The sequence below is a fragment of the Rhipicephalus microplus genome, chromosome 7 (genome assembly GCF_043290135.1).
Source record: "Rhipicephalus microplus isolate Deutch F79 chromosome 7, USDA_Rmic, whole genome shotgun sequence".
Classification (NCBI taxonomy): domain Eukaryota; kingdom Metazoa; phylum Arthropoda; class Arachnida; order Ixodida; family Ixodidae; genus Rhipicephalus; species Rhipicephalus microplus.
The window spans coordinates 89,212,349-89,225,442 of NC_134706.1; the positions used below are offsets into that span (position 1 = coordinate 89,212,349).

The window sequence follows — 13,094 nt, forward strand, 5'->3', positions numbered from 1 at the left end:
GCTTTGCCGGTTATCTTCGCTAAAAGATCCTAATGGTTGGCTCGCTCGTTGGGCATTGCGGTTACAAAAATTCGATATCCGTGTTATCTACCGTTCTGGCCGGAAGCATTCCGACGCCGATGCCCTGTCACGTTCGCCATTGCCTTCAGAGCCTGTCGGCTCCCCTATCTCCACTAGTGCTGCCTTGGCCATCACCATTTCGGACATGCCTTCCGAGCAACGCAAAGATGCTTGGATTTCTTCTCTTTTGGACTTTCTCTCAAACCGGACGCCTGCTCCAGTTTCCAGGACGCTTCGCCGTCAAGCAGGACACTTCGCTATTCGGGATAACCTGGTTTACCGCCGAAACTACAGCTCGATCGGCCGTAAATGGTTGCTCGTCATCCCCCGACATCTGTGCTCTGACATCTGTGCCACGTTCCACGATGATCCGCAATGTGGCCACGCTGGTGTGTTAAAAACATACACCCGCTTGCAGCTGCGGTACTACTGGCGCGGTATGTACCGTTTCGTTCGCCGTTACGTAAGGTCTTGCCTTACGTGCCAGCGACGCAAAATGCCCACTCAACATGCCACAGGTCCCTTGCAGCCGTTGCCATGTCCAGCACGAGCTTTCGATCGTGTCGGAATTTACCTTTACGGTCCGCTTCCCTATACTTCGAGTAGCAACCGCTGGGTCATTGTCGCTATCGACCACCTAACGCGGTACGCTGAAACAGCTGCGTTACCTTCTGCTACCGCAAAAGACGTTGCGTGTTTTATACTGCAAAACCTGGTTTTAAGGCATGGAGCACCTCGGGAGTTACTAAGCGACCGTGGCCGCGTTTTTCTCTCCGATGCCATCAAAGCGTTGTTGAGCGAGTGTCGCATCATACACCGCACTACCACAGCCTATCACCCGCAAACTAATGGGATGACAGAGCGTTTTAATCGTACACTTGGGGATATGCTGGCCAAGTACGCTTCATCCGACCAGTCAAATTGGGATAGCATACTCCCTTTTGTGACATATGCTTACAACACTGCAACGCAAAGCACCACTGGATTTTCGCCTTTCTTCCTTCTTTATGGACGCGAGCCATCATCAACAATGGATACCATTCTTCCTTATCGACCGGACCCTTCAGAGATGACTACCGTTTCTCGAGCAGCAGCACACGCTGAAGAATGTCGGAAGCTTGCTCGTGCGTTCACGTCACATGACCAGACGCGCCAAAAACATCGCCACGACGCGTCAACCACGCATATGAGCTTTGCTCCGAACTCACTGGTGTGGTTATGGATTCCTTCTACTACTCCAGGACTCTCCCACAAGCTTTCGTCCAGGTACCATGGCCCTTATCGAGTTGTACGCCAAACATCCCCTGTCAACTACCTTGTAGAGCCGCTGGATGCATCTCCGGACAAGCGCCGTCGGGGAAAATAAATCGTACACATCTCTCGGCTCAAGCCATACCATGACCCTTCTGTGTACACCTGTCCTTAGGTCGCCAGGATGGCTCCCTCATCGGCCGGGGGTGATTGTAACGAGGGCAGTGGGCATGGAGCTCGAGGATAGAAAAGGAAGAAGACTTGCTGTGATCGCAGGCTTGCGTTCAGTTAGCCCTTGCGCTAAATAAAGCTCTCCTTCGCCGAGTCAACTCCTGCTTGTTCAACAACCCGTTTCAATATATTATATATATATATATATATATGACGAAGGCCGTGCCACGGCCGAAACGTTAGTAAATACGATCCTTCTCTTATGTGCTATCTTCAAGTTATTTCAATATAGAAAATACCCGGACCTGTCGTGCCTTCCCTTCAAGTTCTATGTATATATATATATATATATATATATATATATATATATATATATATATATATATATACTCCGACCACAGCAAGTATACTTACTAGTTCGGCGCACTACGCAAATCCACGACTTGTCCGCCTTTTTCACAGCTCTCGTAGGGGGTCTGCGGAATTTCACAACTTACATCTACTTCGCCATGTTTGCAGAGTTTTTGAAGTAGTTAACAAGACGCAATTAGTCTAGAGATCGACTAAATGCGTTACAGCAAACGATAGAAGCGCTACAGATTTGATCAACGGGATGGCGATGGCGATCTGGTTGTTCCTTCTGAAACGGGTGTCTAGCGCCTAATGCGCTTACGCGAAATTAGGCCAGTGTGTAGGTGTTTTTTCAAAGTCTTTCTTGAACGCAGAAATTCCGGCCATTCTGTCTGTATGTCTGTCACACTATTCAGCCACCCGGCAACGCCCAGCCATCTTGAACGGGAACCATCCACGATCAAACAGCAAATGTTGCGCATATCTGACGCGCAACATCAATAAGTAACTACAAGGTTGTGCGTTCCTTTACTAGAAAGTGCATAAATATGCAATCCTAAAGACCCTAGCGTTTCCTACGCTGCTCTGAAAATGCGATGCAGATACGCGGCCAATTTCTTCTCAGCTGTGATAGCAATGTGGCGTAGTGTTTCATACAATAGTACTATTGTATGAAACTCTATAGCATTGGTGTGTGCAATGTAACCGACGTTGAGAAGGGGGAAAGGGTATCATAGCGTAGTATGTATACAGTGGACAAGGGGAAGGGGAGTGAGGAGGATTAATGCGAGTATCGGAGAAGGGAAGGCCACCAGGAACCTCACTCATTGCACCGACAGCGGGCAGCTGTCCAAATTTTTGTGCACTGCAATTCTGCACATGCCTGCATTACTTTGATAGGAATGTCTGCAAACATTTATAATCTCAGTCAGAGCATTTATCGATTTGCTTAAACTATTGACGAGCCATCAGTTCTATCCGCTTTTCCCCCATTCCCCGCAGGCACTGCACCGAGCTCCCTATCGGGCTGCAGAAATTAGGTGCCTTCTTCCTCCTCTAACCACTACCACCACCACTCACATTTCCGTTGGGTGAACATATGGAGGGGTCGTGAAACGGTCGCTTTACAACGACAATGTGGCACCATCGGCAGCCACATGCGCAAACTGTATGATCAGCCCGAGTGGACCTGCTCAGTTGCCTATCGAGGAACACGGAACTCTATGGCATATTGGGCACGTGCAAGAGGCGCTCATCAGCGTCTGCCATACGCGATCCGCGTCCCACAAGGATGCTGTTTAATATGACGTCAGAGTTCAAGTTAACGCTGATTGCGTATGACAAAGACGCTGACGAATGTGCCAGTTGCACGAACGCAAGTACCGAAAAGTTCCGCGTTCCTCGATAGGCGAAGAATTACTTATGATGACGTCACCTAGTTGGTGCGTGTGGACGCCGGTGGCTTCACATTGTCGCTTTAGAGTGGGCGTTTCACGACCCCTTTAAGCAAGAACGCCTCGTTGTTGACGAGTACATGCTACAAAGCAACCTTATACTCTTCAAAAGTGCACACTTTACAGTGCTAAAATAATGTAAATTCACCGAACTGCTGGTGTTCAGAGAGATGTTTCAGTTTGTCAAGATTCACATTGCAGTTTTAAACACCACTGGCAGTTTCAACACCACCAAAGCACTCCATCAGTGGTGGGGAGCAGCGTGCGAGGTCGTGAATATAGATCCACAGCTACAACACGCAATTTAAAATATCGGCAAGAAATTTAAAAAATACATGAATAAAAGTGCTTGTTTTAATGCATTCGGTTGAGGTTTTGAAGTCTGTTAAGCAACGTCATAGCTTGTTGCAAAGCTTCGGTGTCTTAGTTGCAATTTAAGAGACACTCGTACATAATCTGATGCATGCACTTACCTTGCTGTAGCCAATCTTTCCAACATACTTGTTAACTCATTATACTGCTTTATATTTGCCACAGAGGCATGTAATTTGCATTGTCCTCTCACAAGGATTCGGTCATAAAGGTAATTCAACGAGAACATTGAAAATGAGAAATTTGACTGCATAGGTGGAGAGTTTTCATATTACTGGAGGGAGAAAGTGCCCCATGATCCTAATTTTAAAAGCCTGAAAGGAAAAGGAGTGGGCCTCTTTGAAATAGCTGCAAGACAGGATGGCCAACAGTCTGTTGGCAATAGATGAGAGCCTAAGCCAAGCTCTTAATTATTTTCCCGAACCAGCAATGTGCGGGGCTCTGCCCCCTATGATGCAGCCCCGAGCCCCCCCCGTACTCTCTGCCTATGTGTTCTCTGCCTACGTGTTCAATAAGACCGATGAGATGGTGGTGGTGGAAAAATTTTATGAATTGTCCGGCAAATTAGTGGCTCGACCTGAGGTCCTCCTTATAGGACGTCAAGGCCTTGCCTCTCCGCTGCTTCTTGGGCCTGCTGGACTGCCGAGAGTTGGTCGGCGAGCTTGGAGCTCCGCAGAGCGGATTCCCACCTCGCCAAAAGGCGAGCTTGGAGCTCCGCATAGTGGCTTCCCAACTCGCCAAAAGAACATTGAAAATACGCTTCACTTTAGCCTCCCATTCCCAGAGCATGTGTGTTAGCGTAGCTGTGTCTGTCTGGCAGACCTTACAGATATTGGTGCTATAGATCGCAGGGTATGTTCAGTGATATAGCAGTTGATTAGTATAAATGTTTGTTTGCAGCTGTCCCCAGATAACTGCTTGGGCTCTGCATCAATTGCCATGAGGCAAATGATAGCTTCGCAGGACCTTGGTAAGTACATTGTATCCTTTAACGACTTTGTGCATTCTCTATGGTGAAGCTTAGTAGATGCAGCTTTAGCTATGGTAAAGCATGCTATGAGCTCATGAACAGTCACACCTATAAGCTCGAATATTATTCACTTATTTTTTTTGCATAGCATACAACACAGATGCATGCACTCACAGAACATCACACCAAATTCATTTTTACCTTCAATAAAATGTAAAACCCTGAAGCTTCGTGAACAACTTGTCACTGTGAGGGGCCCTTTTGGACACAACACGTGCCAATTAAGAAAATTACGAGCAAGATGCATTGTTAATCATACACTGTTATGGAATGCACTTCTCAGGAAGACAATTTCGACTTAATCGTGAAAGAGAGCAAAAATGCAGCTAGTGGACAGCAAGCGCAAACAACGAGGCACTTCTGTCATTCGTCAGAAATTTTTGTAAACATAACCTCCGAGGCGTCCGATTTGAATTTCTGGTGCCAGCAATGTATCAACAGCCTTGGTAGAGGCGATCAAAACATTTACTCGGTGGAATGCCATGCAATCCTAAAAAGAACACAAAAAACTGATCAAGGGTGACAACTTTTTCATCATGGTCTAACCCCATTGCACACAGTTCGAATATAGTGTTTGGTATGAATGTGATGGTAGCCTGCAATTCAGGGATCTTCTGCACTGAATGCACATTCGTGAACCACAGCGTATGTTGTCTTCGGGTGTCGTTGAAGACAAGCGTCATAGAAAAGAAGGATTATTTACTTAAACACAGATACTCGCATGCAACACGAGAGCATGCTTTTGCATCCCACCGATGCCTCAGTGACTTCGTTTGCAACTTGTAAATGCCCTCAGCGCATACACATCACCCCCTTGCTACTGATCAACTCGCTCCTTTCTGTCATCTCCTCCTCCTGGTCTATTACAGGTGCCTCAAACCCATCTAAACTAGAGGGCTGCAGTGCCGACATTTAGTCCCACAAGGGCTGGGACAGAGAAGGAAGTTTACGTGGGTAAGGAGGCGCAAAAAGTTGCTCAAAATTTCCCCCTATACTCTGCCATCTGAAATAATGTGTTTTTAATATCTCGGGAATCAATCACTTCTGAGGCAGCAGCAGCATTTAAAACACATATCATTACCGATCCACAATATACATAGCTCAAATTAGGATACAGATTCCAACGTGTATACACTGAAACCTCGATATAACGAAATATTGGTTACAACGAAGTCAATAAAAAATAGTCTTGAATTCGATACTGTGCTAGCGACATATCTTCAGAACTAATTTTTGAATATAATAAACTTCTGTGCAAGATGCTTTACGAGTTGCGAGTGTAGATAATTTGCCACGGTTATGCCTCATCAAGAAGCGACTTTATGGGGTTGCCTGACCCTCCTGAGACCCAAGAATGCAATTTCAGGTCGATTTATTTGAAACTTCTGTATTATTTTGATCTTGAGCATCTAAGAAAACAGAAAAATTTTACTCACGAGAAATGAAAGAAAACTTTCAGAATTTAACAAAATCTTGCATGTGTCGTGGTTGCAACTTTGCGCCGTCAACGGAAATGTCTCCGCCTGATCATGTTACTTATATATTCTATGCGACATTATTTGGACACCTGCGGACGCCCGATCCAATGGGAGTTTCACATCCTAAATATTTCTTCCCCCGTGTCATTATTGCAATTCTTATGCGATGCCTTCTTTACAAATTTCAACTTTAGCGTCTACGATGTGCCGCACGTGGTACTTGACATATTGCATCAACAAAAGACACATGGCGCTCTTTCCTGTCCCGAATTTCCAGCTTTCCCAGCCCTTGTACGGGGCGTAACCATTCGACACACTAAACACTCCTGGCAGCGGGAAGTGCTGCTACTGGCGATTGGCAGGCTTTACAACAATGCGCAGGAGGAATAACGCTCAATTCACACTGTAACACCAAGAATAATAATTTATTTATAGGAACACTGCATGAAGAGTGATGAACAAATGTATGAATCAACCGTAATTACATAATACAATCACGGAAAAAACTTCCCGGGCTTCAAACAATATCACATTCAACCAGTAACTATGACTGTCTCATTACTAGAGGCCGGAATCATAGGCACTAAAGAACTAGATTTTAGGCGCCATAAATAGGCGGGTAAAACATTCTTTTAGGTCTCTGAAATCATAAATATAGGCGCAATGAATTTTGACACAATTCATATTTTTGAAGAAATGGGTGCGGGATCTGTGTCTACAACAAAAAAGCAAACAAATATTTTAGTTTGTGACGGTACAATGGTGCCAATAGCTTAGCATAGCCATTCAATGTTTTTCCCACAGAGTTCGAAAAATATGGCCTCCCTTTTTCTAGTCTAGCATGGCAAGTTGAGTATCAACCGTCGAATAAACACGCTCCTGGATCTTTCTTTTGGGCATGGCTGAGAAGGGCAACACAGGAGCAAATAGCCAGAGCGCCAATAGGACAAAAAGGCCATTTTGCCTCGTATTAACTTGGTTTAACTGCACAGAGGTAATTTCTCTTCTGTCTGTGAACACCTTAAAGGGCCCTCAACCAGGTTTGAGAGCTTCGAGCAGGCAAGAGGAATGCATGCAATGGGCGCTCCCAGTCTCATCCGCCAAGATTTGCAAATGCTACTCGCCCCAGAAAAGGTGAAACGTCAGATTCAACGCTGCTTGACCATCATCTCCCGGGCGCAGCCCCAACATGGGGGAGGCGACGTATACAAGCACGTCTAAGTAGTACGTGACACCGAGAATTATTCAAGGCGACGTGAGTAATTTGTGTATACACTGCTGCCTGCCTACAAGTATGAATGTTGGCAGAAATACTTTAAAGCATACAAATGGAATCAACGCACACTATTCTTATTTGTAACTTCGTATTGAGCAAGTTCCTTTGCGTTAGAGTTCTCACCATTCTCGCATAGTGCCGGTGCCAGCATTCACAATGCTTGGCATGCTTTTGGTGCATCATCCCTTATAGCAGTTTTAGTGGTGCGACGCTGTGTATCGCCGTGAAAGTACAGGATCCTGGCAGCCTCTCCAAACGTACGTGCATAGATAGTTCCATCCAATAGAAACATGCAGTACAATACAGAAAATGTCGAAATGACAACATAGATTGCGTGCACGATCTGTGCTTGCCTGCGCATGACGTGTTGATATGTCTGCGTCGTGTGGCCTTCTGGCTCAGAGATGCTACGATACCGAAGAGGGCAGGGGAGACATTTGGCCAGCGAAATCCACAGCGGACGAGAGGCAAAAGTTTTAAGCTTACCTTCTCACATCTTGCTTTCGAGGCTTGTAGTTAACCAATTAAGATAATATATAGATTATAGTGCTGCAAAGCTTTTTATCGGACATGCAACAACTTAAAGTGTACGTAAAAATTCTTATGCGACCTAATGAAGCGCCGCTAAGTAAATGACAAACAAAACAAAAACCACGTGGACTTTTTTCTCTACACTCTTCTTTCCCTTATCACACTCCACGTTTTCACATTTGTTATTCATTGTCCTGCGGCTGCACAGAAGCACCTCCCGTTCCATACGCATGCGAGTAAGCGCCGAGATATCGAGCAGACGACGCGGCGCGAATGAATACATGTGCAGAGGCTAATCGGCCTTTCCATTGGCTAAGAAGCCTTTTAGCTATGACGGTGCTGAAAAGAACTTTTGAGATGGGAGTATTGGTTGCACCCCACAGTGTTCCGAAAGCTCAATTTTGCCTGGGAACATGAATAACTGTCTCCAGTTGTACCCAAAAGCTAAATATGAAAATTAAACAGCGTTCATAAAGGCACCAATTTTACAAATAGGCATTTCTAGGCACTTATCTAAAATTTGGGAGCAAACATTTCAAATAGGTCTTTATGGGCACCAAACACTACAAAAGCTCTCAGATTCGTGCTCATATGTCAAAATGGCACGATAGGAACGCAAAAAACGAAATATCCATTTGCCTACTATCCGGTCTCTTTTCATGACACAGCCACGAACAAATTCAACATAATGTTTCCGTGTTTGAAACAATTAGCAGGTACACTCAAGTGCGAGAGGGTCCAGCGCTGCCGTCCTCTCCTGGAGCATCGACTTGCTGTGCTGTCGCACCCGCCGCCGCCGCCGCCTCAGCAGCCGCTTGTTTGCGCTGCATCCACTTCGCCTTCACCCAGGGTTTCTTCAGTTTTGCCTTCCTGCGATAGATCTTGGCGCGCTTCTTCGCCGGCTCCGCCGGGAGCTCCACGGTCTCGGCCACGTTCATGGAGTCCAAGACGGCGGGCCAGAAAAAGTACGAGATGACGCGTGCCTGCAGAACATCGTAAATTTTTCGCATGGCCCGCAAATCCTCGCACCGACCGCAGGGCACCGGAGCGCCGGTGGCAACGGACGAGAACTCCAGGAGGCTTCGCGACACGCACTCGGTGCAGCAAATGGACTCGGCGCTGTCGGTGTCGAAAGCTGCGGAGAGCTCGGGAAACTTCTTGTTGCCCACAAGCAACGATTCCAAAATGCTACCACTGTCAAAGCGATCCAACAGCCTCCCGTAGGTAGCCACCGTTGTCTGCAACAAAGGGGGGACAGAAAAGGCTTTCTGTATGCTTCACGGGCTGAGTGCAAACTGTGGAAATACAGCCAATCACGTCTCATAAAAAAAAAGGCATAAAGCAAAAGGATAGCAATGTAAGTTATTGGTAACTGCAGTCAAACTTACTTCATGGGGTCTAGCTAGGCAGCCGAGCCAAGTAAACTAAGCATGGCATCTCATGGCCATGCTGCAAGCATGATGTTTTCATGTTATCACAAAGCCCAACTTTAGGAGCTTGCACCAGGCCAACAAAGCAGAAGCAGGACCAACTGTCTGGCCAAGCATCTACCAATCCAAACAATATATGTATGTATGTGTGTGTGTAGATATATATATATATATATATATATATATATATATATATATATATATATATATATATATATATATATATATACACACACATGTATATACACACACAGTAGACTCTCAGTAAACAAAACCTGAAGGGACCGGGAAAATGTGTTCCATTTAACAGGAGTTTCGTTTACTGAGAGGTGAACATTGATGCAGAATACAAGCCCGAAACCAAGCATTGCAGAGGCAATCGTTCTGTTTAAGCAGTAGTTCTGTTTACCAGATTTCCGTTTACTGAGAGTCTACTGTATTTTCTTTTTTGCAATGCCAGCAGGCACTCAAGACATGTATTGAAAAACACACAATTTCAAACATTCATGAAACAAGCAATATGAAAAAATAAATAAATGATGACAGAGACCCGAATTTCACAAGCAGCGCCGTTTCTATCACTGGCCCTTCATTTATGGTGCATGGTTCATGGCAACTGTTCAGTATCAATAAACCACCTAGCCTAGCAGACAAGAATTCCCAACTTCTTTTATTAACAAAGATGTATTTGGATTAAGTACATTTAAACCTCTGTTAACTGATGTCGGTAGAATTGGAAATTTATTTGACTACACTGTCACTTCGTCTCACTGAAACTTGGTTTTCTATGCCAAGGACGAGAAAAATTCAGTACCTACTGGTGGTTAAACAGTGCGCTCACTGCGCTGGCCCGCCACCAGCACCATGAACGGCCACTAGAGCCTTCACACACGTGCCACTATTCATCTGTCTGTCTACTGCGCCCACGTTGTGTGCAAGTGGGTAAGCGTGATCATGCAGTGCGAGCTTATTTAGGGCCTCGTGCGAAGACAAAGGGCATCCTTTATGCCGAGCATGCAGTATGTCGGCAGAAAAAAGTGCAGAAGTGTACGGAGAAGCAGACTCGGTCGACTTTTCACCAAATCCACTCAGACTGCAGATGCAAGATCGCTTTGCTGGCTGCTACTCGGTTCAGTCAGCATTGTAAATATTTCAGTTGCGTGGCGTGCAGAATAAATTTTGTAGGGATTTGAGGCTGAGGCTAGCACGAAACCTTCTCAGGAAAGAGGCGAAGACCGACAGAAACCATGTTTACTGATCGGAACACAGGCCACAACCACCCGCTACCAGCGGCTGCTGCACTGTTCTTTTTAATGCTTGTGGCCGCCGCTCCCACAATTTACAGCGACCTAGCAACAGCATGTAATTTGTAAACATGCCTTTAGGGGTCAAGCTCCTTAAGGCGTGGGTCGTGCGTCCACAATGTATGTAGTAGTAGTAGGTACTAGCCACCGATGGCACATACCCGCTCTATGTGCCACAGTGGATGCGAGATGGCGGTACTTGGAGTGGTCACTAGATGGACACACTGAAAGACGGACAGACAAACTAGCAGACAGCAAACTCGCTGTGCGTAACCTCCTTGGTTTTGGCAAGCTTTGGCGAGGGTTGGGCCCCAGTGCCATGAACATAGTGAACAAGTATATAGCCATGAATTAGAGGCGGTGAAAGGGGGGAAGTAGGCACGAAGCACAGGCCGTAAGAAAGTGCGCGATGCCACCTCTTGTTTAGTCCTTGGAACATCCGCTGGATGGCGGTACTTCTATATGCTGAATATATGATGAAAAGATGCGAGATGGCAGTACTTGGAATGTTCACTAGATGGATGGACGGACAGACAGACAGACAGATGCCCTGATGGACGCACGGAAGCAAGAATAAACGGACAGATGTATGCCTCACCCCACTCATCATCATGCACTCCGTGGATATGCTGCAATTTTTTTTTATACGGCAAATGCTGCAAATCCAGCCATCTTGCTCATCTCCAAGGCGGGGTCAAGACTGAAAACTGAACAACTCCATTCCATGTGGGCAGACACTTATAGATAGAGTTATACAATGGAACAGGGTACTGTTCAGAGTTCCACTTTTATAACAGGTTTGGAGCAGCCAGAAGGGCTTTCTTGAGCAAGTTTAAAGGGGGACACGGGTTGTGGAGACCGAAAAATCGCAAAAAAACTTTTTTTTATTGCATTATTGAAATCTACAGCTACAAGTCCACTTATATCGTGAATTTCATGCCTATAATATCATTATTTTAGCCGCTAAGACCCTTTACACTGCGATTTCTAGCTAAATCTGAGCCGAAATCGATGTTGAAATCGCACATTTTCCGTGACGCACCCCTGCCCTTTCATGTGTGCCAGCGCGGCCCGCTTGGTCTCATTTGAGAGAGCCGTCTTTCGCCTTCAAATTCCCACCAGAATGGGTCCAATTTAACCATTGGAAGCTTGTAAAATGAGTGGGAAAAAAAAGCATCAGAGCACCTTCCTATTCGCTACTTTGTGCACGTGACTTGAGCTTGCCTCCTTTTTGGTGGAGGCTCCTGGCTTCGTCTGCTCCGGGTATTGAGGCGCGCGTCCATGAGCGCTATTTTGCCTCAGTGTCAGCAGAAAAGTTTCTCGATGTCAAATCCTGAGCGCAAATTCCGCACACGGCACAAGTTTGGTGCAAAAAAGGTGCGAAAGACACTAGTAGCGAATTTCAAGAAGTGCTCCGTGATACAGCAAAACCCCCGAGACGCTACTCTCTTCGCGTCCCATGGCCAAGTCGTCGACGCTACCACGGAAGGCCTAGCTACCACATCAATTGTCACGGAGCTTGTGCAAAGTCCCTGTCAGTCGCGGAGCCTTCGAGCAGCGGTCGCGTGCGTCTAGATACAATCTATCGGCAGCAATCTGACTTGGAAGAGGAGCGAGCTAAAGCCGAAGATAACTTATCGGAGTTGTCGTCCGCCTGATGGAACCATGTTCACAATTACAGATTTGGTCGCAGTGAACAGCGCTTTGTTGGCATTTGCCAAGTGCAAGGCATGCAACGGAGAACTGCAGATTGTCCGCGACCACCGGAAATTCAGACTCGCCGTGAAGTTCCGTTTTGTGTGTTCGACCTGTGGGGAGACTGCGTCGTCGTGGAGCTCACCGCGCGTATGTAGCGATGAACGCATAAAACCTTTGCTGTTAACGTTTTGGCCGCGCATGCCATGCAGGTCCGTTCACTGCTGTGTCCGTTCACTCCGAGAGCATGGCGGGGCGCTCGCCTCGTCGAGACCCCATAGACGGGGACAGCTGCAGTTACCTTGCCATAGTGCTTCATAAAGAAAGCAACAAAATACCAATCAAGAAGGGTGTAAGGCAGGGGGACACAATCTCCCCAATGCTATTTACCGCGTGCTTACAGGAGGTTTTCGGAAGCCTAGAATGGGAACAGTTAGGGATAAGAGTTCATGGAGAATACCTTAGTAACCTGCGCTTCGCCGATGACATTGCATTGATGAGTAACTCAGGGGACGAATTGCAACTCATGATTACGGAGTTACACAAGGAGAGCAGAAAAGTGGCTCTTAAAATGAATCTGCAGAAAACGAAAGTAATGTACAACAACCTCGGAAAGAAGCAGCGCTTCGAGATAGGTAATAGTGCACTTGAAGTTGTAAAAGACTATGTCTACTTAGGGCAGGTAATAACC

The 13,094-nt window shown here is 46.3% G+C and overlaps 1 protein-coding gene across 2 annotated transcripts in view; it reads right to left on the minus strand.

The window, feature by feature from the left end:
• Positions 1–6,573: 6,573 nt before the first annotated feature.
• The window catches only part of LOC119182063 (snRNA-activating protein complex subunit 4), a 79,556-nt gene continuing 73,035 nt past the window's right edge, over positions 6,574–13,094 (minus strand). For both annotated transcript variants that reach the window (XM_075869456.1, XM_075869455.1), the window contains one exon: positions 6,574–9,212. In XM_075869456.1, the coding sequence (XP_075725571.1) occupies positions 8,697–9,212 (516 nt within the window). In that variant the 3' untranslated portion in view covers positions 6,574–8,696. The remainder of the gene's footprint in view (positions 9,213–13,094) is intronic.